The 19,600-nt window shown below is 41.4% G+C and overlaps 1 protein-coding gene across 2 annotated transcripts in view; it reads left to right on the top strand.

Annotated features, from left to right (window-relative positions):
• Positions 1-19,600, top strand: part of LOC135896737 (coiled-coil domain-containing protein 102A) — a 43,845-nt gene that overhangs the window by 11,556 nt on the left and 12,689 nt on the right. For both annotated transcript variants that reach the window (XM_065425234.1, XM_065425235.1), the window contains exons 6-9: positions 3,197-3,313; positions 3,911-4,114; positions 7,343-7,513; positions 13,685-13,788. In XM_065425234.1, coding sequence (XP_065281306.1) covers positions 3,197-3,313; positions 3,911-4,114; positions 7,343-7,513; positions 13,685-13,788 — 596 coding nt within the window. The remainder of the gene's footprint in view (positions 1-3,196; positions 3,314-3,910; positions 4,115-7,342; positions 7,514-13,684; positions 13,789-19,600) is intronic.

The following is a 19,600-nucleotide window of genomic DNA, read 5'->3' as shown; positions in this document are numbered from 1 at the left end:
ATCTCAATGAAATTCGTTGCATTTGAGTGAGAAAGTTAAATTCTAGTGACTGTTGGAAGCAGAATTTCGATTTAAGGCCTAAATCTTGTTAAACCAATTTTCAGAAATTTGCAAGTTTGAAAAAAATAGCACGAAGTTTACAAATTAATAGCTCTGCATCAAGAATGGATATTGCAGTTCTGTAAATGACACCCATTAGATCATTGACAGCAGACAAATTTCATAGGTCATTTTATATCTTGCGTGAATTTGTTACGTTGTGTACAAGAGTTCTGCAAAAGCTGTATTTTCATATTACTAAATTTTTTTAGATTCACGTGTAACATATCAATTTTGTCCACTCTAGGTGTACTATTAGATGCAATTCACAGAACTGTGATATCATTTTTCATTGCCGAGTTATGGAGTTCTAAACTTGATAGTTTCATTTTCTGAAAATTTTCGATTTTCGCCAATCTTTATTAAAAAATGCACTACCTAAATCGAACATTTGAAATGAACAGTCACTAGATTTTAAGTTTTTATTTTAAATGCAACAAACCTCATCAAGTTTGGTGGTGTGGTTGCCGAAAAAAAGAAATTCCTTTTACATGTATTCATACAGGAGCACCCGAGCTAAAACTTCCTCTTAGATAAATGAAAAATATACCTTATATGTCTGCGATCTCAAAAGACAGGAAAATAATTTCATCTTTGCACTACGTGTGGCCTCTAAAATGGCAGCAGCGTACTGCGTAGCGTAGTTTACTACGGCTGCAATGGGGTGCTGCAACAAACCCTTTCACTGCGCGGCACTCAACTTTTGGTGGGGCTTTGCTTTCTTGGTTTCTCCGCTGTGTAGCTTCGACTGGCTTGCGGAGATGAATGGAGAGAGAGACGAGTATCGGTGCGATAGCGCCACTTATAGTTGAAGGATTAGAAAAACTTTTGCAATATGAGATTGTTGAAACCTTTTATCATGAGGCTATTCTCTGCTTAGTTAGAAAAAAGTTTCAGGGCTCCTCGCTTCAAACGCAAGTTCTTGTTCTCAATAAACTTAGTTGGAAGTTGGTGCCCATCCTATCATATGCATTCTTTGTCCGCACCCTTTTTTTTCCTTTCCTTTTCTCTGTTGTATTCCTGAAATGTGACTCATCAGCTTGCTCAAGCTAACATTCTGTGTGACATTTCAAGTTGGAAATGAGCTCTTGTAGTGAAATTTATTAGACTAATTATGGGCACATGGGGGGGCACTTATATTTCAGTAGCATAAAACTAATATTTACAGGACTGTGGCAGTAAAACGTAGTAGTTGTGAAGGTTTTGAACATATTGTTGTGTCACAGAAATGGAACTTCATTGATTGGTTGAATCTTGGAAGCTTTATTAAACCTAAATTGCTTGCTTATCTTCCATTTCTCCTTGGTAATCTGAACTTATGGTTGCTTGAAATACATCAACTATCCACACTGTGGTTTTTCATATTCACAGTCATGTGTAAAGGCAGCCAGCCGTACACTGTAACATAGATACATACTTTCTTAGAAAATTACTTTCCATTTTCGGCAAAATTTATCATGCCATATATTGTCTGTTTAGATCCTAAAATGCAGCTCTAAGTACTTACTTTCTGGTGCCTGAACAGCACTCTTTAGTACCCATCGATCCAATTACTAGTCATGTGTATCAATTAGGCAACTAAGCATTAGTGACTTATAAACTACAGCAGGAAGTGCATAAACTTTTTTAAACAGGGTTGAAGTACCTCAGACAGGCTGGCCAACGTTTCGATAGGTCCACCTATCGAAACGAAGATAGGTCCACCTATCGAAATGTTGGCCAGCCTGTCTGAGGTACTTCAACCCTGTTTAAAAAAGTTTATGCACTTCCTGCTGTAGTTTATAAGTCACTAATGCTTAGTTGCCTAATTGATACACATGACTAGTAATTGGATCGATGGGTACTAAAGAGTGCTGTTCAGGCACCAGAAAGTAAGTACTTAGAGCTGCATTTTAGGATCTAAACAGACAATATATGGCATGATAAATTTTGCCGAAAATGGAAAGTAATTTTCTAAGAAAGTATGTATCTATGTTACAGTGTACGGCTGGCTGCCTTTACACATGACTGTGAATATGAAAAACCACAGTGTGGATAGTTGATGTATTTCAAGCAACCATAAGTTCAGATTACCAAGGAGAAATGGAAGATAAGCAAGCAATTTAGGTTTAATAAAGCTTCCAAGATTCAACCAATCAATGAAGTTCCATTTCTGTGACACAACAATATGTTCAAAACCTTCACAACTACTACGTTTTACTGCCACAGTCCTGTAAATATTAGTTTTATGCTACTGAAATATAAGTGCCCCCCCATGTGCCCATAATTAGTCTAATAAATTTCACTACAAGAGCTCATTTCCAACTTGAAATGTCACACAGAATGTTAGCTTGAGCAAGCTGATGAGTCACATTTCAGGAATACAACAGAGAAAAGGAAAGGAAAAAAAAGGGTGCGGACAAAGAATGCATATGATAGGATGGGCACCAACTTCCAACTAAGTTTATTGAGAACAAGAACTTGCGTTTGAAGCGAGGAGCCCTGAAACTTTTTTCTAACTAAGCAGAGAATAGCCTCATGATAAAAGGTTTCAACAATCTCATATTGCAAAAGATTTTCTAATCCTTCAACTATAAGTGGCGCTATCGCACCGATACTCGTCTCTCTCTCCATTCATCTCCGCTAGCCAGTCGAAGCTACACAGCGGAGAAACCAAGAAAGCAAAGCCCCACCAAAAGTTGAGTGCCACGCAGTGAAAGGGTTTGTTGCAGCACCCCATTGCAGCCGTAGTAAACTACGCTACGCAGTACGCTGCTGCCATTTTAGAGGCCACACGTAGTGCAAAGATGAAATTATTTTCCTGTCTTTTGAGGAAGTGCAGCAACTTGTAATACTAATCATATGCAATATGTAGGTAGAGAAATATGTTGAATATTTAAAAACTTGTTATGGTTAACCCTTGTTATATGTGGTGGCTCTTATTCATCTGAGCATCCTACAGGTAAGCTGTAAACGAAGACTACGTGTAGCTAAACTGGACAGAAAATTCTACAGGTCATTTAACATAACCTTGCAGCTGTCCTGGTCTGTTGTATTTACGACTGCTGCTATTTCTTGCCGAACCATTTTTAAGCATGAATCGCTTATTTATTTGCAGCTTAATCAAGTGAGAGCAGAGCACCAAGATGAGCTGGAGTGTATTCTTATTGACCTGGAAGATGAGGCAAGTGGTCGTACGTGTTTGGACAAGCGAATGACTGAGCTCAGGGCTCAGGTAAGTTAGGTCTCTTTAATTTGGCTGCACTTTGTAACTAGTTAGGAATTGCAGCACTTTCATTCTTGATTTTGCAGTGCATCACAGGCTTCCTGCACTGTGCTCTTTGATATCACATGCAAGAGCCAGTTCTGTGCATTGTTCAAGCTCCTTGTAGCAAATGACATGGCACTCTGCCTGTTAGTTAATGGTGTAAAGATAAAAGGGTGTTTTCTTTTCTTTAATTGAGCCAGATTTTATTGTTATAGCCCATGATGCAACATGGGAACATTGTAGTATGCAGTTTATTTTGCCATAGAACAAGCAAAAGTTTAGAATGGGGCAGGCGCTTATTGTACATTCGAGTATTGTTAAAATTAGTAATGTTATAAGTGGGCTGGACTGCTTCTTTCTATCTAAATAATATCTTAGAATGTTTGTCCCTTCTGCTTTTTTCGTGCAACCTGGTTATAACAATTATCAGTTATAACAATGGGATTGTCCTGGCTCTTGAGTGTTGTTATAAGTGGGTTTGACTGTATAAGTTTGTTTTTGCATAGCCCCCAGAAAATTTGGGATCAGGATATAATGTGTGTGCATTACTGTTCATCCTTTCAGCTGGTGCAGCTGCAAGGTGAGAATGCTGCAGAATGGGGTCGACGGGAGCGCCTGGAGACAGAAAAGTTAGCTCTGGAGCGAGATAACAAGAACCTGCGTGCATCGCTGCAAGAAATGCATGAGTGTCTGCAGCGTAAGACCCAGTCTCCTACGACAAACCCTGACCAAAAGACACTTCAGGCTGAGCTGCAGCATCGTACAAAGGTGGGGTTTTTAGCCCTTCAACTTCCAAGCCCAACCTATGCACATCCTATTGCATAGATTTGTCAATTACCGCAGTAACGTATATTTTGTTTCCACCATCTGAAATAATCGTTTCATAGGAAGTTCATTAAAATTTCACAGTAGCTCCAAGAAGAATGTGTAATTTAGGGGTTATTGACAACTGAGAATGTGCAAATACTTTAATACACTTGGACCTTGATTGAACGTACCTCGATGTTTTGATGACTTTGGTTGCGCACATCACTGCAGCATAGACCTCTCCCTGTTTGCAAATGGTGTGATGTCACTGCTAGTGCCCCTCCCATTTTCTGCACTTCCAAAGTGAGCAATTCTTGGCAAAAAACGTTCAGCTGGCTGCATATCTCTGCATAGGACGGCTGCTTGTATCTAGGTTGCTGCAATTACAATTCTTGCATATTGATATTTGCTGAAGTGACAGCATCTACAAACTGTGCTTTGGAAGTAACCATTCTTGATATACTGGCACAACAGCATAGCATTGTTGCCAAGTGCATGGTGCCAACATATGGTGATTTCATAAGAGTGGCTCTTCTGCAGATGAAATAGGCACAAACATTTCATTACTTTTTGAAAGTGAATATTTTACCACAGAGCAAAGACATTTTCCAGGTGGCTGAAGAACACCTCACTGGTCATCAGAAAAAAATTTCCATTGCATTGATGTTAACGTACCTAATTTGTATCCATTTCCACTGTAATCTTAAATGTGTGAGGGTTCAGGCTAACGTGCCCGGTACCAGCTAGCTGAGGTCTAAGGAGACATGTAGCTCGTACCCACTCCACAACGCATTTTAAGGGGGCGTTGCAGCGGGTTTGGGGACTCACTGGCAAGGCATAGCGATGACTCCAGCCATGGTACAAACGAGGGCTGATTTATTCCCTGTTAGTACAATACAGGAGTTAGGGCACTAGAGTGGCAGTCACAGACTATGGGTGAAAGCTCCCGACAAGTCTGCTCAGCCACACAGGCCCTTCCCAGCTAGGTTCACCACACAAAGCCTTGCTCAGAGGGGTGCGGGGCCTAGGGGGTCCTAACGTATAACAGACAAGAGCACCAAAGGTGAATCTGCCGGGTGAAGGTGCCAGCGTACCTCGAATGCTGAAGGAAAGAGATGCTGAAAAGAGGGCGAGAGGGGCCTGCCCTCCAGGCTCCATTCGTACGTGCGGCGCACGGCACAGCGTGAATTACGCATGCAAACAGCGAACTCTACGTTGTGTCAGCGCCAGCGGCCGCGATGAATGTGTGCTATCCACAATAAGGAGTGAATGGCATGTCCCCAGCGATCACACAGGCGGATGGCCTAGGTCGCACGTGAAGTGGAGAAGGGGGTCTAAGGGGTCCCCACATCCAACATAGAAGATTAATTATAATTTTGTCTACAACTTTCAGCTACACACAGTGATAGTGCCTTAATTTCGATGGGGGTGGAATGCAAAACATTTGTTGCTGTGCTTTAGGTGCAAGGTGAAAAAGCCCAAATGGTCAGGTTTAATCTGGAGCTCTCCCTCACAGCTTTCTTCATAAGCCATCCTGCTGATTAGGGATCTTAGAAACCATATTTTAATTAATTTTATGTGTTAGTAATCGCACACGCAGCATATTATAAAGAATATGTAATTCGTTGTGCGTTAACTTCGCTGTGCCTGTGGCCTCCCTTTGCAGCTTTTAATTTCAGAAGACCCAGTTTTGTGGGTTTATGTGCGTAATCACAGATTAGATTTCGTATTATACAGGTAAGTTTAATGACAATAAATAATACAAGAAAGTTCACTGTTTTAGCCCATGAGATCTGGTGTAAAATGCAATAATTTTAGTGGATCGCCTTTTGTGCAGTCCCCATGCAGAATCGTACACACGCAGTTGTGGCAGTGGTAAAAACATGCTAAAAGTGTATGCACGTTGTATGCAAGAATGTGTAAAAAAATGGAAGGAGCTCTTTTACAGTCGTACTTAGTGAAGGGTCTCATCCCTGCTCTTGGGACAAAGGAACAACAACACAATAGTGCAAACAATCACAAGGGCATTTATTACCCCGTTATACACTAATGCCTGCTAGCCGAGTCACAACATACAGAACATGACAATGGGCGCATGACAAATCTAGGAAGTCCGAGTCAACACGACCGAATAGCGAGCAAATATGTTCGCTCCATGCTGGACACCAACGCCTGGTCGTTAGTATGTACGATAATGTGAATAGTGGTGTGTTTGAACGATCATGTTCATCCATTCCAGTGTAGGCCTCGCGAGAGAGTCTCGTAGAAGCATGGATTGGTACACGCGCAAAACGTCCGCGTCGTTTACCAACCCCGAGCCAAGAGGAAGAGCCTACTCCCTGTCGCGCCCGACTAACCCCACCGTTACGTGACGTTAGCAGCACAACACTCACGCCATCTCTCATACTACTCTGCAACCACGCCGACCACTGCCGTAAAGCCACACGATGAAGCCACACAATGAAGCCGGAGTACATGAGACTGCCGCCATGTGGGGAACACGACATATCAGGGGATGCGTGAGAGTCGCGCATCCCCACAACATTTAAGCCAATAGATTTTGCTCAAACGAGTCATTTTTCTCAAGAAAGTGGAGACGACACTTGGATATATGCACATGCTCATTGATCATCACGTCTTATTGATTCCCACCTGTGCAAAAATGACAGGACCTGAAATTTTGTCAATGCCTGGTCACTGAGACTGCCCCTAGTGCACATCAAGCGTGTCCACTTTTTCGCAAACATGATGCATTGCTAATCGCGCATTACACCACACGCACGCATGTTCACACAATGTGATCTGTTTTGCTACACAAAGTTGAGCCCGTGCCATTGCTGTTTTTCGCTTTGCACCTTATCACGCTGCTACAAACATGGTGCATTTCCAAAGAAAAGCTGATCTATTAAACTCCTAACTACTAAACTACTATTCTATTATTGCACACCACTATTATCAACTGCTAATGTTAAAATGATTATTCTTCCTTGGTATAACTGTGTTCGTACACAACACAGGCCTCACAGCACACATACTGTATAATACACATATACACATAAAGAACTATGCCTTAAAGGCAAGTCTTTATCACAATAAAAAAAAAAACTGTGTCAGTAATTTTGTTTCGCTAAGCGTGTCAGAGCATAAACACTGGCAGTATTGTTCAATTCGACTTGTATTTTTTTTTAGGAACTGCTTGACCTCAAGCATGCTCATAGTAAGCTGAAGAAAGTTCTCCAGGAGAAAAGTACAGAATTGTCTCATGCACTGCGACGATCAGAACAGTATGAGGCAGAGGTGAAGAAGCTTCGAGGGCGTATTGATGAACTCAAAAAAGAACTCGCAACTGCTGAGGATGAGGTAAGTCATTTTCTGAAAACTGCGATGCAGTTGTTTCACTGGCAGGTGCATTTGCAGGCAGAGTGTCAAACCAAAAAAAATACCAGTTCAGTTTGGGTTCAGGTTCAATGCACTCCGATTTCATCCCGATAGGAATAAATAATTTGTAATGGTTCTTAAACCTGTTTGCAACATATCCAGTTTGCGAATTGGATTGATGCCGTCCATTTTATCCTGCTTCGTGGTGACATGCTATATAGCTCTGTCGATTTGTCCACATGGCGCATGCGCAAGTTTTGTCAGGGCATAGAAATGGATTACCTGACATACTGGAGGCAGGAATTGTTGGTTTTACGTGAATATTAATGAAGTTTTTGTTACACAGATACAGCAGGCATACACATAAAGGACAGTCATCAGTGGTGGCATTGCTGGAGTATGTGGCACGTGGTGCAAAGCCTTGATGCATCTGTCCATGCACTCCTTCTTACCTGCGTTTGATTTTATTGTCATCCACACTGAGTATGTCCAAGTCATAGAAAATAATCTCTAAGAAGTATGAACACGCCGATCCAGTACGTACATGTGAAAGCCATATGTTACAGTCTCAACCATATTGTTATAATGTTAATTCTTTGTACATGGCACATTGCAATTTAGCAGTACAATAACATTGTAGACATTAAAAAATCTTTAGTGTGAATATATCTAAAAATTAAAAGACATTATTAAGTCTAATACAGTATAGTCTGGTTGTTTAACGCTGATGTAACGACCACAAAAAAAGGACACGACGACACAGAGTGCAAACTTTATTGTATACATTATATACTGTATAATATAAATTAAGTAATAATACAGTATACTACATGTACAGGGATGACAAGTGACAATTTTGAAGTAATATGACGTAAACTAGACTTTCAAAATTGAAGACAATTTATTCTCTTTTTTAATGTTATGTACGGCATCCAAACATACATCGCCACGTCAGGAGGGAGGCTAAAGGCTGTATATGCCTGACGAGGCCTATCCTCCTCGTGGTGACAAACAATGCATTTGAGACAAGTTTTCTTCTAAAGTAACATGAAAATTGCACAAAAATAGAACATCCACAATTCTGTACAGTATATAAATGTTTCGAAATAGTACTTTTTGAAATTACAGCTGTGAAAAGAAACAGGAAAGAGAGCACACAAAAATCAACAAATAAGTAAACTACCGTTATCTAGCAATGTTGTAAATAATCTGCCACGTTAAGAACTCTGGTAAGCTCTGTTGTATGTTGAACGTACGACAGAGCACTTTATTTTCTATGCATCGCAGTGTCCACATATCACCTATAAAAATAAGCACATAATGAGCATGCAGTGCGCTCATTGAGTGCAAAGGCTGTAAGTACTTCATTTTTTCAATAGTATCTTTTTAGAAAGTAAAGGAACATATAGAAATAACTGTTCACTTGATTTCACTAACTTTTTGCTGATGCTGTGCGGCATGCTCGCCAAGATTGCCTCGTAAGCAAAATAGGATGTGGCCTCCATTCTGTGTAAAGAAGCCTAAAATAACATAGTGTCTAACTATCTGTGGTACTTTGAAAGCACTGCTGAAAGTCAAGCTCACCACACTGTCCTCGAAGGTAACGCTGGACACTGAGCATTTCGAAGGACTGGATGCTTCACAAGTGCAACAGGAGTACCCATCACGATAAAAATTGCCAGAAGCCTCGATGCGCAGCATAGCTAGTACACAGCTTTGACATCAAGATTTGCTGTCAGTCGCCGTGAACACCTGCACCACATCTGCACAAAAGCAACAGTGCCGATGCTCAATCCAGGCAGCATGCATGTTATGGAGAAACTAGAGAAGGGAAGGGTCGATCGAGCACTGAACAGGAGAGATAACTGAACCAACCAAACTTGGCACTCAGAATCGATGTCACTTGCTTCTGACGCGACCGCCGGAACTGTAGGGTCTGGCCATGTCTGACCTTCGTCACAAGGCTGGAAGGGCATGCATGCACTGCTTGCATGGCAACATTGCTTTGCACTCTCCACAGAAGCTTCTCCTCTCTTTCTTTCCATACTCCCTCCATCGTGCCGCGGAGGCATGAAGAGTGGATGCAGTTTTAGGAGGAAAACGAAATGCTCAGGAGAAATGGGGAGGGAGGGGGGTGAAGGTATGTCATACCGTGGCGCCATGAAGTCTAAACTGAGTGGCAGCTACTTGTATTGCCAGCGCTGCAATGGCTCTGGGCTGATGTTACACGAGTAAATGGGAAGGAATTACACTCGAACCTCATTATAACAAAGTTGAAGGGGGAGCTGAAATGACTTTGTTATATCCAGTACTTATACTTATATCTCTTATTGTCCTTTACTGCAATATGTGCCCTAGTGGGGTGCACAATTATAGGCATAGAAATACAAAGATGGCTTTGCGGCCCATGGAGCTGCTGCACAGCCATGTGTGGATGAAATCTTAATAAAACAACAAAAGAATCTTTGGCGCTGTGCCAATGTGATCTTTGGTGCCAACGTGATCTCGGAGGTCATGCCCAGCTTCCCATGCCCAGCCTGCACGGCGCACCACAGAGGGAGAAAGAAGTGTTAATGACCTTGAGGATGGCGTATAGATATGGACATTATGATGCTGGCAACGTGAGCCGCAGCCGTGCAGTTCTCTGCTAGTGCCATTTACTTTATCTTTCTTTATGTCTTCACTTTTTGTTTTCTTACACTCGTGCAAAGTAGGGCATGTGCCACTTGAATAAACTTTTCACGTTGCCACCATTGCATGATTTTAGCAATGGCTTTTGTGAAAATGAGACATCGGAAAGCATCTCAGGCACCCTTAAGAATGAGCAAAGAAGTTTTTCTGTATAATGTGCAGTTTACGAATACAGATACGAAAAAACTTTCATGTACTTATTAAAGACAGAGGCAATTAGTGAGAACCCCTAAGCTTGTGTGGGGTGTACGTTTCTTCTATGCCTTGTTACTTTGACAGCAGCACAGTCAGTTAACTTTCCTTTTGATTCAGGTACAGTAGAACATCGTTCACACAATTCTGTTACATACCATTTTTCTGCTTCAACATATGCGACCGAGAACACAAAAAATAACCTAACAGAGTTACACATATTTGTTACCGGTTCATACGTTCCTGGAAAACACTATCTTTTGGCACCAACATTCACTACCTTGCCAAACTGCAAACATGCGATACATATGATACGGCTGCTAGATCCTGCTGAAAACAAGAAAATGTGTGAGGCAGGCGCAATTGAGCACAGTGACCACCCGCTGTGGCAGCTTCACTATGATACACACCTGCCCCTCTCGTCTGTAAATGCCAGCGCGCACTCATTTTTTATTCCTAGTACCAGCAAATCACCTCCTGGGTCGTTGCCCTACCGCATCAGCAGCTATTGCTACCAACCCTATTGTGATAAACATCTTGACCTATCTGTTCCACAGCATGTGGAGCCGTTGGAAGCATACTGCATGCTTTTAATAGGTAATAACCATTTACTGCTGCAGGTGGATAGATGCGAGTGTCACATTTAGCTCCGGAGGCTCCCAGCGTAGCCCACCAACTCGATTTCATTTTGATTTCCCGTTGCCATCTTAAAACACTACACAATAGAAAAACAACAAAATGCGTCTCAGGCTGCCGAAGCGCCACCAGCTCGACGCGCATTGGCATCTTGTGCCACAACAATTTGCCCAACGCTTCGCATTACATAGATGTCAATGAGTCTGTCGAACTTTTTAGCTATTTTGAATCGTACATTTTCCCGGTAAGTTTTTTCTCGCATTTCTTTTCTAAATCCAATGAGTGAGGTTCTACTGTATTTAATACGTACTAGACTGGTGGTGAGCGAGCTCTGGTGTGTGGTCTGGGATGTCGAAGACACTGCGAATTCACATTGTATGTATTACATAAGTACAACTCCAAACTTCAAGCCTGTAGCAAAGAAAAAAGTTAGCATTTGACATTTTGCTCAGTTTGCTGCTTTTTTAGAAGCAGGTAAGGTCATTGATGCTTCTAAGCAATCTACAAGGACAGGTTGTGATGAACTCTGTAATGATATTTCTTGTGCATATGCGCTGACGCAGCTAGCGTCTTTGCATTTACAACTTATCTTTACAACTTGATGAGCGTTATATTTTTGCTGTAGGCGGCAAATGTGCGTTGTATCATTACAATTCATAAAAAGAGATTTCACATGTTTACAGCCACGGTTACTGCACATTGAAAAGCTGACTTCAGTGTTATGATTACAATAAATCGTGAAACTGAACTCATTCTCGGAGGACATCATTTTTTCTCCTCTCCGTGTATCCTGGCATGCATGTTTTACAGTTTACTGCTTAAAGTAACAAGATTATCTAATGGCTAAATTGGAGTGTCAACAGAAATGGTGATTCCACGGACCCCTGGAAATAACTTTTCAGCAGCGGAACACAATTGGCATGGCTGAGTTTAGAAGTGCAGACTTCTCTGCCGAGGTGGCCGTAGTTGCCTGCACATAGCCATTGTCGGTCCCTTTTCAGCACAATGCAACTCGTGAGTCGTAACAATCTGCTGGTTGGGCAAGCTGACTGATTTATTAGAAATATTGCAAATCTATTGAGCACCCGTTGTTACCCTACATGCTTGAACAGACCGTTTTGTGCCAAGCTGGTAACCGTTATTTTTTCGGTTCAAGTTTGTTTCGAGTTCAGGCATGTTCCAAGAATATCAGCTCGGGTTCAATTCGACGCCCTGTTTGCAGAGTCTTGTGTTTGGAGCCAAAATGTTATTCTTGCTTTGTACAATGTACAACAGAGTCTAAGCTCAATTATACATTGATTCTGCAGTTGCTACAATGGTCACCACTTGCCCAAAAAGCAACTTGACAGAAACAAAGTGCTGTAGCTTTGAAACTAACCTTTTCTTTTTCCCCTGTGCGTATTTCTATAAATTGGTGAAGTTGCACTTTAGTTCATATTTTAAAGCTGCTTTCAGTTACTTCTGGGTGTGCTAGTTCTATAGACAAGTACAGGTAGCCGAGAAATGGTGTACTTGACAACATACTTGAAGAAAAGAGCGCTACGAAGACGCAGACTAAAAAAGAGGAACATGTACGACGGACGAGGCGCCTTGTCCGTCGTACATGTTCCTCTTTTAGTCCGCGTCTTCATAGCGCTCTTTTCTTCAAGTATGCAAAACCAACTCGCCCACATCAAGCTTCTGTTTACAGCATACTACAAGATTCGAAGCAATGCACACATTGTTGTCTGATAGGGCTGATTGACCCGAGGGACATTTGTGAGTTTTTTTTCTAGCTTGGGCAGAAATGGGGGATGGTGCCAAAAAGTGAAATTTCCATGCAAATACATGGCAGAAACTTACCTTCCTATTGTGCTATCATTGGTGGAAGTTGTTATATTGTCCGTAAAAGTCAGTAAAAAAAAAAAAAACCTTGGGTTTCAGTCAGATTATGTTGTTTCATGTTCAAGTTCAAATTAAATTTATACATCTTTTAACTTCATTGTTTCCCACTCTTGTGACATGTCAAATGTTCTTATGTTGCTAGTATCTTTTCATTTTTCAATTTGTACAGCCATATTTGCTAACACTTGAGACTAAAAATTGTACTTCTTGAACACTTTGCTTATGCTATAGTACTACCACCAATGAAACTATGTAGGATCATCTTGTTCAAATATACATCACATTTTGCTACTTTTTGTCCAACAGCATCTTCATGTGATTGTTTTTGCTAAGTGGTGTTGCTGTGGGAGGAACCATTCTGTCTTTCAGATCCTCAGGGTGTGAACAAGATAACTACTTAATTTCTTACATTTTCCAGTACCTCACGTGTAACTGTGACCCCACCTGCTGAAAGAGATGCCTAAGAAAGCACACGCAAATGTAAAAGCATACTTGTGATTTTTTTTAAAGGTTGCGCTCTGTTGTTGTTTTTTTTCATCTTCCTTCCTAATGTGCTGTATTACATCTGCTATAACCAGATTAACCAGGAACAACCAAATGTATAGTAGTCAACTGTACCTTCTCAACCTATTGTCCATATGATGACATGAAACTTTTCCGAGTTTGTGCAGCATGTCTAGCTTTTGTTTTAAGTTTATGTTTTATGTACATTTTATGACATGCTGCATTGCCCTTCTCCATCTCCTGAAGGCTGACACTGCCACCAACAGTATTCGCAAACTTCAGCGCAGTAATGATGAGCTGCAGGAGCAGATTGAAACACTGCAGATGCAGCTGGAGCACTTACAGACAAGGTGAGTGTAGATGGTGAAGGATCCATTTTTCACAACGCATTTGACCCAAATATTTTGTACCTTTAAGTCATGCCAGCTACCGTTGAGAGTACGTGTTCACGCATTCCCATGCATTTTCTGATAGTGGCGTGGTAACCAAGCCTTAAAGGGACACTAAAGAGCCACACTAAGTTACAATATCTACTCAGTTTAGGCCAACCCTTGAAATTTGGAATCCCAGAAAACTGGGAAAAAAAGGAAAAAACTTACCTCGAATGTGAGCTTGTGGGGTAGCTTGTGTACAATGTCACGCCAAAGAATGGCAGTATTTTCAATGTGAACTGGACACTGTTAATTGATTGCGCAAGTAACACATCATGTATGATACTGCAGCAAATAATGTATTAACAAACATGACATGGGTACTATTTATAAGCATGCACAAGTAACACATCAAAAAACACTCTTTCCTTTTGATAGCTCGTCATTTTGTGGCATGGTGGCACTTAAACGTAGCTGCATGTCTGCAAAGATGTTCTGCTGGTTACGATACTTGTTTCTGAAGTAAGCAAGTCTTGAAAATGCATGTTCACATGCATGTGTTGTCGAAAACTGCAACATATATCTTACAGCCTTTCCACAGAGCAGGGGAAACATTTCAGCTTGCCCCAACCAAAATGTCTTGAGGTCCACAGTAGCAAACTTTCCCTTAAGTACAGCATTTTCTAGAAGCTCCATCAGCTCATTTTCAGCATCAACACTTACATGAGTGAAGCATGCTTTTACATCTTCCTGGAAAGAGGCCACAAGCTATTTGTCTGGATCACTCTGGGAAGTAACTTGTTAGGTGGCGCCTGAGTGTGCTCAAATGGGTCATTACTGTCTCTATGTCAGCTGATGATACTGTCCCAGAGTTTGCAAAGTCACTCAGTTACTTAAAATGGGAAATGATAATCTCTTCCAACCCTACTCAACCAACCTTGAAGTTTCCGACAGAAGCGCCTCACTTCGTCTCCAGACGATACATTACTCCAACCTTCTTGCATGCTGGAGTTTAGGTGATAGCTGCTCAAACGTGCTACACAGATAAGCCAACTTAGTAAGGAATGAAGGGTCTTTGAAAGGCTGTCCCAGCCCCTTGTCTTCTGCTAGAAAAATGCTCACTTCCTCCCGGAGCTCAGAAACCCTGGCCAGCAGTTGTTTGTGCGACAGCCAACTCGCTTCCATGTGTAGGAGCAGCTGCTGGTGTTCTAAACCCATCCCTCCACAAAGCACTTTGAAAAAGTGACTGGTCCTAGGCCTTGCTTTGATGCTGTTCACAACTTTGACAACAGGCTGTATCATTCTTGCTAACTTTTGGTTCAGTTCCTCTGATGCCAAAGGTTCCGTGTAAAGCATACAATATATAAAGACGACTGAACTGTTCATTTGCTTGACCAGGCCTAGCAAACATTCAGATCTGCATGAGCACCATCAGTGGACAATCCCACACACTTATCCCAACAAGTCCATGCAGAACAAAAAATGCTGTCAATAGCATTGAAGAAGTCTTGATTTTCACTGTCGTTTCGAGCTCTTTGTACAAAAGCAATTCTTGGGTGATGATCAAGTTAGGTATCCACGAAACACACGAATGCAATGAGCTGTCAGCTGCCAGATGCATTTCAACCTTAATTTATGGCAAGGTAAAACCTCTCCGCAAATTTCAGTTTTTGAATTATCTGGCTTTGCTCATCAGATGCCATTTCTCTCACTCTTCGTGCAACCGTGTCATTTGAGCATGGTATGTTTTCACATTTTTTTCACGTGCTCATTCCCAATGACAGTGCCAACAACTTCCTTTAAGCAAGGCATGCTAAGTGTCTCGCAGATGGTGTGAGGCTTCATCTATTTGACTACATGCTTGCTAATGATGTAGCTTACTTTTGCTGCCACTGAGGAGCACTCCAGCTGGAATGAAAAGAAGTTTCATACAGTAAAATTTATGAAAATGGCTTGGGTCAAATATGCCGACATGAAATAAAGCAGTCTGTAGGTGTGTTAAACATTGGCACGCACTATAGGTACCAATGACACGTAACGTACTAAGCAGCAAGATGGTCAACTAACAAAATGTAATGTTGCAGTTCTGCACCTCCTAACATGCTGACTGTCACAATCGCACCGTGCCTGAAACTAGCAGACGTGTCCCTGCCAACCGACAAATATAGCAAGGTTAATTATAAAACTGGCTAACAATGTGATCTTACGCTGATTGGGTTATTCATCTTCTTCAACTCCAGCTTCCGTTTCTTCACTTCGAAAAAGTCGAGGTCCTTGTCTTGAGAGGCTGGGTGCATTGTATGGAGGTGGCTGGCTAGCTTGGTTGGCACTAGGAAGTTTTATGCAAGCACTTTGCTGCACAAAGTGCATTGCGGCTTGCCGCCGATTTCTGCAAATCCAAACTTCAGGTAATTATCTTTGTACCCTCGCAGCTTCGATCTTATAATAGCACGCAGCATGAGTCGCACCAGGCACTCGCATAAAAAAATTGTCGATATGGACATCGATACTACCAACAGGAAATGGTACGCTCCAATCGTCGTATGGCCAGTCGATATGGCGTCGTGGTTAGCAGCAGTAGTGATGATGATAGGGGTTTCCCTTTTGGTTTTGCATGGTGGCACGCGCTACCTTACGTAGCAGTGCGAAAGTTATGATGCATCGTACAGTCTACTTTTGAATTCTATGCGGGTTCAATTTGCGATGAGCACGCACATGCATGCGAGGCTTCACAATTCTCAGGAATGCTTTCATAGGCCCAAAAAGTCCATGGACCCCTATTTGAGAACCACCGATTTAAAGGATTTCACTGTGTTTTTGTACATCTGGGCCATTTTGTTATGCAAAACATTTTTAAAACTCGCTACGGTTAGTGTGTGGTTTGCTTAATATGGATTGTAATCCTTGTAAATTGATAAAACATTAACCAGTCCCAATCAGGGGCTGTCCAAATCTTATAACTTCACAAGGAGCTTGCACAAGAACTTCAAGCCCATCTTTTGTTGTTGCATCTTTTCTGGCTTGCCAAGATACTTCTCAGTGTAAGACATCAGTGGTATTCCACGAGTGTAACTTGATAATGCAGATTGTCTTTAGATACTTCTTTAGTGTCCCTTTAATCTTTTACCTGCCATGTATTTGTTGTCAGGCAAAGCTCTGTGGTTGTATCTAAAATATGGGCACCTTATGCGAGATTATTCATAAGCAAGGTTGATTTCAATCCTTCCAAGCGAACATATGCTCAGAGAATACCAGTGAAGCAACAGATTTGTACTTTTATTCAATATATTTGGATTTTGGCCCTCTCAGTATGTCCACAGGGCAACAAAGTGAACTTAGGAACTGCAGCCCACCTACATGATTTCACTTAACTGGTGCACCATTGTTTACCAGGATACATTTCTCTTGTCAGTTAATGAATGTTCCCAATTGTGTTTTGTAAAGATATGCTGTTGAAAAAGCAAGCAGTTACCCCTGACAGGAGTCTTTTTATGCAGTGTGTTACTTCACAATAAAACGCAACCTTGCTAAACCACACAGGTTTAATTACACAATCAGAAACAATCATAATCTTTGTGTTGTTTTCTGGAAAATGGCTGGTAGGTAGAACTTTCTAATTTTAAGCTTGGTGACAAGTTATGTTTTTTGTTGTTGATTTGCTGGCATGCCTTAAATATTGTTTGAGCTTGTAACAGTTTAGTTATTTAATATAATAGATATTCCCCAAAGCCATTATTCAAAAATAAAATAAATTTGTAATGATAGTGTGCAAAAGTTTTTCTTTGGACTTTGGGTTTTTCATGGTATTGCATGAAAGAAAGGAATCGCAAAACAGTTTTGAAAGACCAAAGACGACAGATAAAGACAAGTGCTATATGAAGGGTCGATTTTTTTTACCGTTGCAGAGTGCACACCCCCTCCCCCTTTTCCCACACACTACACACAAGATTTACATATACAGGAGAACCTCGTTGATATGGTCTCAATAAGGACATTTTCCCGGTGCCAATGTTCACACTTGAGAACACAAAAGATGACCCAATAGAGTATCGCTCATTTTTTATCGGTTCATACGTGCCTGGAACACACCATTTTTCGGCACCAACGGTCACTACGTTGCCAAACTGCGATCGTATGATGCATTTCCCGGCCACAAGAATCCAAGAATCCACAAGAAAATGCACGAGGCACGTGCAATTGAGAACAGTATATAACTGCCCGCCACAGCAGCTTCACCACAATACTCGCTCACCTGTCTCACGTGAGAGCGCCGGAGCACACTCCATTTCTTATTTCGGTACCGGAAAATCTTCTCCAGGGTCGTCACACGCAGGATTCACAGCTATCACCGCCAATCCTATTGCGATAAGCATCTTTGCCCATCTGTTTTACAATGTGTGATGCGTAGTGCCAATGGTAGCGTACTGCACGTTTTTAGTAGACGATAATCCAACCGCGCTGCCGTTCCCTGCTGCAGGGAGTGCGATTGGGCCATCACGATTCGCTTCGGCAGCATCTGGCGTCACCCACCAGCTCGATTTCGTTTGGTTTCCCGTCACTCTCTTAAAACACCAATAGGAAATAGCAATAGGAAAACAACAAAACGCGTCTCTGGCCGCCGGAGCACCACTAGCTTGACTCTCATCAGCGTCTCGTGTCGCAATGATCCGCGTGACGCTTCGCATTACGTAGATGTCAGCAATAGTTGAATCTATCAAATTTTTTTAGTTACTTTGAATCGTACATTTTCCCGGTTAGTATGTTTCTTGCAGGTTTTCCAAAACGTATGAACGAGGTTCTACTGTATATACAGCCAAGCCTCGTTATAACAAAGTAACATAACAACCAAATGACAGGTGCATATTCTAGAACAGGGCGAAATAATGTTTTATATAATAGCAGTTTAGTATCGTTTAGTATTGTTGTCTTAGCTAAAGTGCGGCGCAAATAACCAAAATTTTTTAAGGCTTTCCCATTTACATATTGAATGTGATTAGACCATGAAAGATGTTTGGTTAGAATGACACCTAAGTATTTATATCGAGACACTTATTTAAGTTGGATGCCATCCAGAGAATAATCGAATGAGAGGGGGCTCTGTCTATTGGAAAATGACATCACGACTGTTTTACTGCAGTTGATGTTCATTTGCCACATTTTGCACCAAGCGCAGAAAAACATAAGGGATTTGGCGACACGGTGGTGGTCATCAATGGAGTTAATGGGTTCGCATAATACGCAGTCATCTGCATAAAGTCGGATTTTAGTTGAGGTGCTATGAGGTAAATCATTGATGTACGGTAAGTTATAAATAATAAAGGGCCTAAAACTGATCCATGAGGAACTCCTTACGTAACATCGACAGGAGTTGAGTCCACTGAGTTAAAAGAAACAAATTGTGAGCGACAACAAAGAAAACTGGCTATCCAAGAAACAAGGCATGTATTATTGAATGTGGCATTTCATTTTACCTGTAGTTTAGAATGAATCACAGAGTCAAAAGCTTTAGAGAAGTCAATAAAGATGGCATCCACTTGATTACATATGTCTAGGTTAGAAGTGATAGCATGAACAAAATCAACTAATTGCGTTACAGTGCTATAACCACAACGGAAACCATACTGGACAGTTTTTATAACATCATTAGAGTTAAGGAATTTGATTATATGTTTGTGAATAATGGGCTCTAACATCTTGCATGACTGGGGTGTGAGAGATATCGGCCTGTAGTTAGAAAGAAGTTGTTTATCACCTGATTTATACAAAGGCAGTACTTTGGCTCTTTTCCATT

The sequence above is a fragment of the Dermacentor albipictus genome, chromosome 1 (assembly GCF_038994185.2).
Source record: "Dermacentor albipictus isolate Rhodes 1998 colony chromosome 1, USDA_Dalb.pri_finalv2, whole genome shotgun sequence".
In the NCBI taxonomy this organism is placed as follows: domain Eukaryota; kingdom Metazoa; phylum Arthropoda; class Arachnida; order Ixodida; family Ixodidae; genus Dermacentor; species Dermacentor albipictus.
Note: the sequence above shows the minus strand (reverse complement) of the source record. Positions and strands in the feature narration are given on the sequence as shown.